Source organism: Notothenia rossii, assembly GCF_949606895.1.
Source record: "Notothenia rossii genome assembly, chromosome: 2".
NCBI classification, from domain to species: domain Eukaryota; kingdom Metazoa; phylum Chordata; class Actinopteri; order Perciformes; family Nototheniidae; genus Notothenia; species Notothenia rossii.
Window position 1 is genome coordinate 38598474 of NC_136904.1, and position 13620 is coordinate 38612093.

The window sequence follows — 13620 nt, forward strand, 5'->3', positions numbered from 1 at the left end:
CTGAGAGCGTTCAGATAGATAGGACCTAAACCAGCCTAATGCAGTTCCCTGTATGCCAACTAAGTGCTCTAGTCTTTGCAATAGGATATCATGGTCGATAGTATCAAATGCAGCACTAAGATCGAGCAAGACAAGAATAGAGACAAGTCCCTTGTCAGAGGCTATTAGAATGTCATTTGTGACTTTAACCAGAGCTGTCTCTGTGCTATGTTGTGTTCTAAAGCCAGACTGAAAATCTTCAAATAAATCATAGTTTTTTAAGTAATCACACAGCTGTTTTGCGACTGCTTTCTCAAGAATCTTTGAGAGGAACGGTAGATTAGAAATAGGTCTATAGTTGGCTAAAACCTCTGGATCGAGGTTGTGCTTTTTAAGAAGCGGTTTTATCACTGCTACTTTGAATGATTGTGGAACATAGCCTGATAATAAAGACATATTCATAATATTTAATAAAGAAGTGCTAATTAATGGAAAAACTTCTTTTAACAGCTTAGTTGGAATCGGGTCTAAGATACACGTTGATGGTTTAGAAGAGAGAATCATTGAATTTAATTGTTCAAGGTTTATGGCTGAAAAGCATTCTAGTTTACTATCTAGTGTATTATTAGAACTTACGTTTCCGGGAGCTGTTGATAACACTATACTGGTTAAAGGCAAGAGGTCATTGATTTTGTTTCTAAGAGTAACAATTTTATCGTTAAAAAAGCACATAAAATCATTATTACTGAGTGCTATGGGAATAGAAGGCTCAGTCGAGCTGTGGCTCTCTGTCAGCCTGGCTACAGTGCTGAAAATAAATCTTGCATTATTCTTATTCTCATCTATTAATGAAGAGTAGTATGCTGCTCTCGCTTTACGCAGTGCTTTCTTATATTCATTGAGTGTAATATGCCAAATTAAACGAGATTCTTCAAGTTTAGTGGAACGCCATATCCTTTCAAGTTGTCTCGACTTTTGCTTTATTTTGCGGGTTTCGGCATTATGCCATGGAGCTAATCTATGTTGTTTTATTTTCTTCTTTTTCAAAGGAGCAACAGAGTCTAATTTTATTCGCAGCGCATCTGTAGCACTATCAACAACATGATCAATTTGGGGTGGTGTACATTTTGTATAAGTTTCCTCCCTTACATGCAGACATGCTATCGAGTTAAGTATTGGTGGAATCTCTTCCTTAAATTTGGCTATAGCACTAACAGATAGGTTTCTGCTGCAGGAGCTTTTGACTAATGCTTTGTAGTCTAGTAACAGTACTTCAAAAGTTACTAAGAAATGGTCGGATAAAGCAGGATTATGCGGTTCGACTAATAGTTTCTCAATTTCAATACCATAAGTCAGAACAAGGTCAAGAGTGTGATTATAGCAGTGGGTTGGTTTATTTACACTCTGACAGAAACCAACATAATCTAATATAGAGTTAAATGCAACAGTAAGGCTATTTTTATCATCGTCAACATGAATATTAAAGTCACCTACGATAATTACTTTATCTGTTTTAAGTACCAAAGCTGATAAAAACTCAGAGAATTCTGATAAGAATTCTGAATAAGGACCTGGTGCACGGTACACTGTAACAAATAAGATTGGCTGCAAAGTTTTCCAGGTCGGATGCGTAAGACTGAAAATGAGGCTTTCAAAGGAGGTATAATTTAATTTTTGTTCGTTGTGGGTAACGCTGCCTTTCCCGCAGCGTTACCCCCGGTCTGCACGTTGTTTCTCTTTCAGAAACACAGAGGACTGTTTGTATGATGCGATCACAGACACGCTGCAAACGGTGTCCGCCAAAAGTCGAATCCAGTGTCTATGGAGTGTCATTTTTATTTGTTATAGTTTGGGAAAATTGAAAATCAGTAGGGAAAGCCAGCTAAGTCGGTAGGCGGTAGAAACACGTCAAAAGCGGTAGACTACCGCCCAAATCGGTAGGGTTGGCAGGTATGCTACTGCTACTGCTACTGACCATGTGACAGATGTTAGTGCAAAATCTACAGCTCCTCTACCACAACCATCAGCAACAAGTGGATATGGAGAACTACATGAACTACATGTTGCTAAATCCACTGCAGAGAATAAACAGAAGGGCAACCAGGCAACCATGGCAACCATGCTCGGGGGTCTTCTTCGCTGCTTTTGGTGTATTTTGTGGCGGAAGTACAGCGCGACTTACAGACCCGGCATATGTACTACAGCGTCTCCAGCGGGTCGAGCGGTCTCGTGTGAAGGGACACGTTTATTGAGCCGTATCCGTGTGAACGGAAGACTGTTTTATTCTAGATATCACTTATGGAGCGTCCACACAGCAGCTTTGAAAAAATCTTGAAAATCTTGGAGCTGGATCGTGTCTGAGAGCTTGGGGATTTTTCGCGAGCAACGCGACCAACAACCAATCACATGAATCTCCCGCCCCCGGCATACAAAGCAAAAAAAAACGTGGATTTTATGCGAGCAATATATATACTGTATATATACTGTATATAAACTCCCCAAACAGGCGAAAACCTACCAGTTTCACCCACTGTCTCTGCCACCTCCCTCCATGCCTGGTTCCTCCAGTTTGTATCCCGGTAAATAGTTCTGGTCGTAAAGAACCGGGTGATTTGCTACCGTAATTTCTCGTTTGGAATATGAGGAAATGAACTGCGGTCTGGCTCTCCCAGCTTGCAAGCGGTTTGATTGGCTAGCGTTTGAACTGTCCGATTTGCATAAACGGGATTTGATTGGCTGACGCTTCCAGCTCAGCTTCAAAAGTTGAACATTGCTCAACTTTTGAATCCTGAAAATCCTGGAAATCTTCGCTTCGCTTCCCCACAATGCAGTTCGGCGAAAAGCGAGGCAAAGTGACGTCATCCCCATTCAAAGTCAAAAGTCGTTGGAAGATTTCTTTAAAGCTGCTGTGTGGACGTACCGTTACAGTATCTTCTTTATATTTTATATTGTATATTTCTATCATTGACCTTCTACTTTCCCCTATTTAGTATCTCCTCTTAATATGTTAATTCGTTTTTCATCAAATATAACATATTCAACAAAACATGCAGCAGACCTTAGGAAAGGCAAGCTTATTTATAAAGCACCTTTCAACACAAGGCAATTAAAAGTGCTTTACAAAAATGAAAGACATTAAGAAAAAGGCATTTAAAACAGTCATTAAAAAGCAACAGAATCTACGTACAAAGTATTTCATTAGGCCTACTAAAAATATTGAAATAAAAAATGTGGGTTTTTGTTGCAGAGTTTGTGAATGAACCCAAGCTGTTGAATGGAAGCCAATTATGTTGATAGTTACGGCTGATAAGGCTTATTGTTTTGATATTTGTAACACCAAACCGATGGTCCTTACAGACGGCAAAAAAGTCTGACATTATACCTTCTTTTTTTTTAAAGCGAAGCGAAGGCCCTGTCACCCCAGGTCCAGTGCTTTGTCCTGATGGGCTGTAGTAGATTAGCATCAGCCGACCTGAGGGCGACGGGCAGGGGCGGACTGGCCATCTGTAGAATCTGGAGAACCGCAGAACGGCCGGTCGTCAAGGGCCGTTGAACGGCCGGCCCTTTAAACATTTTTTGTTTAACGTCATCATTTAAGTTGCGCTGACGGCCGACAGAGGGCGACGGACGCTAATGCAGTTGTGGGGTTCTTATCTGTCAAATAATCACACACGAAGAAGAAAAAAGACCGGCCACACAAAGAGAAGGGATTAGACGGCGTGGCAGACAGGGAGAATGAAAAAACATGGATAAAAATCAAAGAAAACGAAAAGAAAAAGATTGGGCCGAGAAGGCAAGAGAAAAAAAGGTGAAGTCACTCGCAGGTGAAGCATATAAATGTCGCAAATTGACAGATCTTTTTGACAGCAGCGCTGCTACAAGCACTATCAGCAGCAGCTTAGAACAAGTGCAAGATAATGAAGAGAATGATGAGGGTGCGAGTTCAGATAGCCAGCCTCCTGCGTTCATGATGACGGACAGAGTTGAGCTGCTGGAAGAACCAGCTCAACTGGCACATACAAGTGCAGGGCAAGAGCAAGAGGTGGGTGAGAATTATCCCTTGAACTCAGTGGCGTTTTCTCCTGGAGGCCAAGGGAAGCTAGGCTTCCCATGTTTTTTTGGATTGTAGTTATAATTTTAATAAATAAATAAAAACACTTTGTTTAGTTTCGGTAATTATTCTGCCGGCACATCTCTCCCCCATTCTCATTGAGTATTTTACAAAGAGTGAAACAGCGCCCCTCTAGATGTTATGATGAAACAGTAGATTGCACTCTCTGTTTCGAGAGGAGGCTAGCCGAAATTGGCTTTCCTTGGTGAAAAAAATCGAGGGATTGACCAATCAGATGAGGCTCACATCATGCCTCACAATCAGGGGCGGAGCTTCCTACAGGCAATATAGGCGGTTGCCTAGAGCGCCACCCAGAGGGGGGCGCCAAAAATTGCAAAATTGCAAAAAAAAAAAAAAAAAAAAAATTTTATTTTTTTTGCTTGGCGCAGTTTTGGCGCCCCCCCTCTATATCTGCAACCATTATTCTTACATAAAAAAAAAAATTCTAACATAAGGGAAAATGAGCCAAAAATCTAAAACGGTCGGTCGGTCTAAGAGCCTCGGCTTTAGGTGTTCACAGTCAGAACATGCTAGAGCGCTGTGCATTGATGGGTATCGGTCAAGTGTTTATAAAATTGAGCGTTGAGGAAAGAAAGACTAACGTTAGAGAACTATGAAGAGGCAAAAGCCATCTGGGGCGCAGTATAAAAACAGAAGAAAAGAAGAAGAAGAGAAACGTGCCAAGGTGAAAGGTATGCAATTTTGATTGTATTGTCAACATTAGCGAATGGATCATGTAATCTTGCTAGTTAGCCAAGCCAACGTTAGCTAGCCAGCGTTTGTTATTGCCATTCAGTCGAAACTGTCATAAGGCTATTTTCTTTGTGTCATGAAATAGAAATATTAGTAATAATAACAATGTTAGTTTTGGTGTAGCGAGCTAGCCAGTGTGGTGGAATGTTAGTTAGTTGGTAACGTTAGCTAACATTAAGTTTACCTCAGAAAGCACATTGACTATCCGAGTCAAACATTTGCCAAATTCAACCCTGTCATAATGTGCGCTAACGTTAGCTAACTAGCTCAGTGGTTCTCAACTCCAGCTGTTGAATGTTTTCGTTCCAACCCAGAACTAACACACCTGATTCAACTGTTCTAATAAGATAGGCATAGCTCTTGATTAGTTGAATCAGACCTGTCAGGCTGTCCTAATGCTTACTAACTAAATAATAGCTACATTTAACAAATGGAAATTATTCAATGTTGATAATACACATTTTGTTATATCATTTTAGATTCACTTTTAAAATATCTGGGACCATCTGCTGCATCAGTTGACAAGGAACCGCCATGCACCTCAGCTGTGCCGGCTTCCTCAGGTGAGTGCAATGTGTCAATAGATGTTCCTGATGATAAATAATTGAATGTGAAATCCAGTCAATATATTTGCTCTTGTGTGTTCTTTCTATATTTATAGACCTAGAACCACATGAAGGAACGTCAGAACAGCAAGCTGCTCATCCTGATGAGATGACCACTGATTCCACCCTGCCACTGACCACTGTGTCTGTTTGTTCTGGTGAGTACAATATGTCAATAGATGTTCCTGATGTGATGATAAATAATTGAATGTAAAAATGACTGTCGTGCCATTTCTAATCCAGCCAATATATTTGCTCTTGTGTGTTCTCTATATATGTATAGGCCCAGAACCACTGCAAGGAACGTCAGAACAGCCTGCTGCATCTCATCCTGATTGCACCACAGATTCCACCCATACACTCTTCTCAGGTGTGTGCCTGATGAATGTAAAGATGTTTAGCTATAAACCTAATTGTCCTCATGCTTTCAAATAATTGCTTTCTGTTTTTATTTACATTTTACACACTGTCCCAACCTTTTTGGAATTGGGGTTGTGTGTGTGTGTGTGTGTGTGTGTGTGTGTGTGTGTGTGTGTGTGTGTGTGTGTGTGTGTGTGTGTGTGTGTGTGTGTGTGTGTGTGTGTGTGTGTGTGTGTGTGTGTGTGTGTGTGTGTGTGTGTGTGTGTGTGTGTGTGTGTGTGTGTGTGTGTGTGTGTGTGTGTGTGTGTGTGTGTGAAGATATTGTGAATATGAGGTGAGAAAATGTGCTTCACATGCCCTCCAGATGCAGCAAAGACAGACGATCCACTACCAACCGATCCTGCTTACTGCCCTTCACATCTCACAGACACAATGAGGACAGAGTTTGTTCGGAGAGGACCATATCAGATAACACCTGATTTCATTTTCCCAAGGAGAGATGATGGGAGAAGTTGCCACCACCAGTACTTCAGCAGGACCTTAGTAAATGGAGAAAGGATCAAAAGAAGTTGGGTGACATATTCAAAAAAGAAGAACAGTCTTTTTTGTTTTTGTTGTCAACTTTTATCTCCAAAACAAATTCATTTAACAAATGCAGGACTGTCGGATTGGAAAAATGCAAGTGCTGCTTTGACCAGCCATGAAAATAGTCCGGAACACCTGAACAATTTGGCGTCATGGAAAGAATTGGCAGTTCGATTAAAACAAGGTACAACAATAGACAAACAAGAGCAGGCCCTCCTTGAGGCAGAGAAGAGTCGGTGGAGAGCAGTGCTGACACGACTGGTTGCTATTGTACAGTCTCTGGCAGGGCGAAATATGGCATTGAGAGGAAAGACAGAAATATTCCACTCTCCTTCAAATGGAAACTTTTTGAAAGAGGTTGAGCTTTTGGCGCAGTTTGACCCAGTGATGAAAGACCACATCCACAAGATTAAAAGTCAAACATCCCACCACAGCTACTTGGGCAAAACCATTCAGAATGAGTTGATTGAATGCATCAGTGGAAAGATTCTATCAACAATAGTGCAAGAAATAAAGAAATGCAAGTACTTTTCCCTCATTTTAGATTGCACCCCGGATGTTAGCCACACTGAACAGCTGTCAGTAGTCATCAGAATTGTGACACTGGAAGAAGACCCCCAGATTAAAGAGCACTTCATGGGATTCCTAGTAGCAGAGGAGTCCACTGGTGAAAGTTTGTCCGCCCTGATTTTGAAGAGGCTGGAGGAGTTGCAGATTGCCTTTGATGACTGCAGAGGACAGTCATATGACAACGGCGCAAATATGAGAGGGAAGAACAAGGGAGTACAGGCCAGGCTACTGCAGTTGAACCCAAGAGCTTTGTTTGTGCCTTGTGGGGCACATACACTCAATTTGGTCATTGCTGATGCTGCCAAAAGCTCCAAAGATGCCATATCATTTTTTGGCATTGTGCAGAAGCTATACTGCCTGTTTTCTGCCTCTACACAGAGATGGGCCATCCTCAAGAAACACGTCAACCTTTCACTCAAAATGTGGTCAGAAACCAGATGGGAGAGCAGAGTGAAAGCTGTGGAGCCTCTGCGATATGAAGCCGCAGCTGTGAGAGAGGCACTGCTTGAGGTGAGAAACCAGGCCAAAGACCCAATCATCAGGATTGAAGCCCAGTCTCTGGCAGAAGAAGTGGGGTCATTCCGCTTTTCACTGTGCACAGTGGTCTGGTATGACTCAGCAGGTGAGCAAAGTCCTGCAGTCCCAAACAATGCAAGTGGATGTAGCAGTAAGTCTACTGAAAAAGACTGAAAAAGCTCTCAAATCCTACAGAGCCACAGGCTTTGTGGCTGCACAAACATCAGCCAAGGACATGTGTGAAGACATGAATGTGGATGCAGTCCTTGTGCAAAAGCGGCTGAAGTCAACAAAGAGGCACTTCTCATATGAGTCTCCTGATGAGCCATTGAGGAATGCCTTGCAAAATCTGGAGGTAACGTTCTTTAACGTGGTGGTAGATGCTGCAGTGTCAGCACAAAAGGAGAGGTTTACCACTATTGAACATGTGCAAGACAAGTTTGGCATTCTGTACAACTTCCCAGACCTGCCACACCAAGAGCTGATGAAGCAAGCAGAGGCACTTGCACACACCTTAAGCCATGGAGGGCAATCTGATTTGGATGGGAAGGAGCTGGCTCAGGAGTTGGAAAATGTACCTGACTTGCCATCAAAGAGCATGACAACTCTTGAGTTGTTGAAATTCATACACACAAAGCAGCTCACCGAAATATATCCCAACTTGTGTATTGCTCTGCGGATCAGTGCAACGCTACCAGTAACAGTAGCTTCAGCCGAGAGGAGTTTTTCCAAATTAAAACTCTTGAAAACATACCTGAGGTCCACCATGGCTCAAGAACGCCTCAGTGGTCTGGCTGTAATCAGTATTAACCATGAGGTTGGTGGTCAGATTTCATATGATGATGTGATTGATGACTTTGCAGCGAGGAAGGCCAGAAGGATTGCACTGTAAATGGAAACCAGTAGGAGCTAATATGTAGGCCAACCTTGTGTGATGATAGGGAGTGGAATGTAAATAGTTCTTGAGACAAAGTGAATTTGTAATTTTTATGTATTTGTTTGTTTATTTAGCATATTATATTTTGATTATTTGACATGTGTAACATATTTTACAATACATAATTTTCTTTTAAAGCAAATGTGCACGTTATTTTATTGTTTGTTATTGTTATTATTATTATTGTTTGTTAGCTAAGTTGTTTGTTTTAATTCTTTAGTGTGCACTTTACATTTCTTCTTAATTTTCTTTGAAAGCAAATTTGCACATTCTTTTATTGTTTGTTATTGATATTATTATTGTTTGTTAGCTAAGTTGTTTATTTGTTTTAATTCTTTAGTGTGCACTTTACATTTATTCTTAGCTCTTGTTCTTGCTTGTAATAAATAAAGCTGCAGTACTTTACTGTATAACTGTTAAGATGTTTTGATATTTTTTTGGGGGGGGGGGGCAGTGGTGAAGCTCGCCTAGGGCACTAAATGTGCTAGGTCCGCCCCTGCTCACAATCCAATCAAATCGCATCAACTTCAGTTCGTACTGTAACTGTCATCACCGCCCTTAAAAAGTAACAAGCAACTGAAGCAAGTGCAATTATGGAGGGTTGAGATTTGGAGTATTTCATCAAAAATAATTTTACTAAACTTCCGCTACAGCAGCAACTAAAAATGAAATCTGATGACAGGCCAATGCACAAACTGGAGCTGTGTACAAAGAGGAAAAAAGGAGCGAATCGGACGTAAAACTTTAAATAATAAACAGCGGATTTCTAACATTGGACATTTCATGTGGCCCCTGGCGACGGGTAGGGGTGTGTTGTTGGTTGAGGTCACAGAGGTAGGGGGGGGGCAGGTTGTTGATGGCTTTGTAGGTGAGTACTGTTGGAGATAGAGGATGTTTAAAACCAACCTCGTCTCCGCGTGTCGTTTGGTAAGCTGGGTAAATTCGTAAAAAGGAAGGGATTAAGAAACACCAGAATGCAAGTTAAACAATAATCTTGTTTTAATGATAAAAAGTAACAATACAAATACAAAGGAAGTACTTCCGGCTCTTTCTCCTTTCTTACTCTCTGGTCAGCCTGAAGAAAAAGAGAGCGAACTAAAGGAAAACACAGGCTTTCATACTAAAAACACAGGAGGAGGTGTGTGCGTGCTTTCCCCCAGAGGTCATCTTATTGGGAGAGACCAACACATGGCCTGTCGTACCCAATCAGTGCGACACAGCAGAAGAAACCCGGAAACAAAAAGTCTCTTTCAGTTTGACGAAAACCAGATACCTTTTGGTGTCTGGAACATACCTGCTCTAAATAACAAGTTTCCTTATCTTATTTCACATCTTGTAGCCAGCACACACACATTCCCCTTTATGGCTCTTTGTCTCTGTGTCCATCTTCCCCCCCTCAGGTTACCACACACAAGTTAAAAGTATGTTTTCAGATATAGTTGTTATAGTTGGCTAAATATACGTAATACATGTAAATTACCTTCATATCAATAATAACGAGGAACACATTACCTATGCTCTTAAGCAGTATTAGAGATGCTTTTCAAATAGTCAAACTTCACACACGCCCAGTATAGAGAACACACTAATTTGTCCTGCAGCCTTTCCAGCCATTTGAGCTATTGTTCACATTGCATATTTCCAGCTTCCTTTACGCATACTGTTATTATTAATACAAAGTAATTAACCAGACACATCTATTTAAAACAAGTAGATTTCCCTGATAATTGACATGCTGAAAATCTTAAGAAGAATGTCCCCTCCCCCAGCTCTCTCGTCCCTGTCATAAAAGCTGCTTCCATTTCATATAGAGTAATAAAACATGTTTAAGCTAATTTCTCCACAATGTTTGTAGCCATTTAGTACCCACACATGAAAGAATAAAAACAGAGGTATAGTTGAACAGTAATCATGCAGCACATATATTTACTGCAATGAAAACACACACACATCTGCCCTAAGCATGTGTAACGCACCCTCTTTTTTTTTACGATGGAAACATTCCAGAGATTTGGAGCTATGCTCAAATAAGGATGTCCCCTGCTCACATCCCACTCTAAACACAAAGACTTCACCTCTCTATATTGGGGAAGAAAAATGTAATTTGTCCCTTCAAATTTAACACACATGAAAATATATAAGGTGACATTAAAATAAATATAACACAGTTCTAATATTTTGAAGTCAATGCAGTAGTTGATGGGGAGCCAGTGGAGGTCCTGGAGGATGGGGGTAATGTGGTTGGAGCCTCGGGTAGCGGAGTTTTGGACATATTGCAGTTTATTGAGGATATTTGAGGGTGAACCATAAGGAAAGGTGTTGTATTAATCCAGTCGGGATGTAATGAATGCATGGATGAGAGTTTCAGCGGATGTGAAGGAGAGGGAAGGTCGGATATGGGCAATGTTCTTGAGGTGGAAGAAGGCTTTTTTTGCTATATTCCTGAGGTTTAGGCAAATATGATACATTACAAACTAGATGTAAGTCATTTCAATTGTTCATTGTTTGCTTTAAGTTAGAATATTGTTAAGTCTCCAATGTATATTATGAAGTAAAATGATTGTGTCATTGTTTAACAGTGCTTTAAGCAAATTATTATTATTATTTTGAAAATATTTATAATGCAATAAAGACATAAAAACAACACAAGCACAAACACAAAAACATGCTAAAATATTGACGAATAAAACATGCAACTACATATTCAAACTCTGACCTACATGTTTTCCAGTTACTTTAGTGAGCAAAAGAAGTGCCTTCTCTCTAAACAGTCCCTGAGGGGATGCAGCTCCCCCGTCTTGGACATTGTCCCACAGCGCCTCTTGGGTCCAGGGCAGGCGTTCAGTTGTTCCTGCAGAGGCGTCCCGTTCAACCACAGCCACCTCCCTGCCAGGAAACGGAGCCCGATCCAAACCTCTGCTGTCTCAGAATCTTGGACCTGTCTTTTGGCAAGCAAGTTGTCCCCACAAAAGTCCATGTGAGCGAGGTCATAGACATGATTTAAGTATGTGTCACTTACACTGGGGTCTATGTCAAGATTCCTGCAGTGTTCCAGAGCCTCCTCCCATGTCTTGTTCTCTTTCACAAAGATTAGATCATCATCATAATCATCATGACACACAAATGAAAGTTGTTTATTGCATTTTTGATCATTCCACTCCAACACAGTTGCCAATGAAACACAATCCTGGTTTCCATTTGTGTCATCAGGTTGACCCAATTTCCATTCTCTTAAGGTGCTTTCATCTCCATCAGACCAATTCCACTCAGCTTGATCATTTGTGTCTCTGAGGAGACCAATCCAACAGCGATTGTCCCAATGGCATGGGTGTGGTATTGACCGGATTGCATTAATGTCATTCTGATCTCTGATAGTTGCCAGGTCAGTATGGTGCTCCCTGCAGTACTCTTGGGCTGAAGACCAGGTCATTCCGTCCGGCACGTGAATAAACCTTCTGCCTTGTTGTGAGGTCTGCTCGATCAGGGGCAGGTTGAGGATCAAGTTAAGGATGAGGAGGATGGTGGAGCAGCTCTTCATCAACATGATTCCACAGAGATGTCTCAACTTTGATCTATGGCAGCTTAGACTTTCAGCACCAACAATCTCTACAGTGTAATCTCTGTGCAACGTCCCTGGTTAAATACCTGAAAAACATTACATGGGATGTGCCCTCCACTCCCCTGACTGCCCTGTTATCAAATGGACCAAACATTTTCCTAATTGATTTGGGATGGCACACAGAAACACACAGGCTCACCCAGTGAATTATTAAATGTAACCTTAGGTTACTTTTCTTTTAGAACTTTAAGTTCATGTAGAGGTGCAAATAATGTAGGCAGAAGGTCCCCTTTGATATTGCAATATATAATGTTAGAGTGTTACTGATGGTGCATTAACATGTTAGAGACATTTTAATGGTATAATACCTGAAGATGAAGAACATAATTTAATACTGGATCTTAGAACAGCAACTTTTGAAAAGTAAAGACCATCTTTTTAATTTGGCTTTTAATTTTTGGTAATTTTAGTAGTATACCTTGTTATGTGATCTAACTATTTCTGTTTGTATTTTATAACTTGTTTTTAATTATGTTCCTCACTCTTTATTTTGTACTTATTGTTATTTGTATGTATCTTGTCTTGCACTTTGGGCTGTATCCTGCATGAAAGGTGATAAATAAATAAAGTGTATTATCTGTAAAAAGACAAATGGCTGTTTTAATCTGTGAACAGGTATTACTAAATCACCCTTCTAGCGTATTAAACACTTATAAGAAGGAAGGACCAAAGATGTATGACTCTTCAACCTCGAAACACATTTTGGGTTATATACAGTGTTGGAAGAGATTCTTAACTCTCCAATGATATCCTTATGGTTTGTGTTCTCCAATTATTCAGCTAAATATTTCACAAGACACAACATGTAGCAGATCCATCACGGAGATCCATCCACACTGTTGATTAGGCTAACTCATTTTAAGCTAGTTGCATAAAAAAAAGAGTGTTTTACGTGGATGAGGAAAGACTGCCGTTAGAAAATTGGTGTTTGTATGAAATGGAACACAACACCTGTTCTAATGCCTCTGCCCTTTAGGTTCTCCGTTCGTCGCTCGACATCGTATCTTAGCAAACTTCAACACCGTATTTCTCAAGACGCCGTTGAAAAATCAACACCGTATTTTTCAAGACGGTAAATGGTGAAGTTGTCATCTTGTCCATACAAGCATTGAAAATATATTTGTCTGAATATGAATATACATTTTTCATGTTCTGAAAGCAAAGATTTTGTTTAAACTCCAAATGGAGTTTTTGACATGAATCTACATTTATATTCGAATGTGTTGTAACAACATCAGAATGATTTCAATAAAGAGGGTTGCATTTTTATAGGAGAGTATTACAGATCACAGCATCAGTGACATGCACAGGTACGGGCTAATGTTGCCCGGGCAACGGCCCTTTTGCCATTTTTGTCTGACCTGCCCCTCTGGAGAGAGCAAGAGGTTTTTTTTCTTCTGTTGTGGCCGAATCAACATGATAAGCCCACAATTAGTATTGTTGCGCCTCGCTGCGATAAAACACAACTTGTCAGCGCTGTCATCTGACCCCAGTCACGTGACTTTGTTTACAATCTGACAGCTGGAAGCAAAGGAAAGCCCTCCGAGTCCGGCCTCATATGGCTATGGCAGGGCTGCCAACATTC

At 40.8% G+C, this 13620-nt stretch overlaps 1 protein-coding gene across 1 annotated transcript; it reads left to right on the top strand.

Annotated features, from left to right (window-relative positions):
• The first annotated feature begins 5138 nt into the window (after nucleotides 1–5138).
• On the top strand, nucleotides 5139–8855 carry LOC307029838 (zinc finger MYM-type protein 1-like). The gene is made up of 3 exons (XM_079665926.1): nucleotides 5139–5406; nucleotides 5505–5606; nucleotides 5732–8855. Exon 3 carries the CDS (start codon nucleotides 6151–6153, stop codon nucleotides 7651–7653), a length of 1503 nt encoding a protein of 500 aa, XP_079522052.1. The 5' UTR covers nucleotides 5139–5406; nucleotides 5505–5606; nucleotides 5732–6150; the 3' UTR covers nucleotides 7654–8855.
• Nucleotides 8856–13620: the final 4765 nt, after the last annotated feature.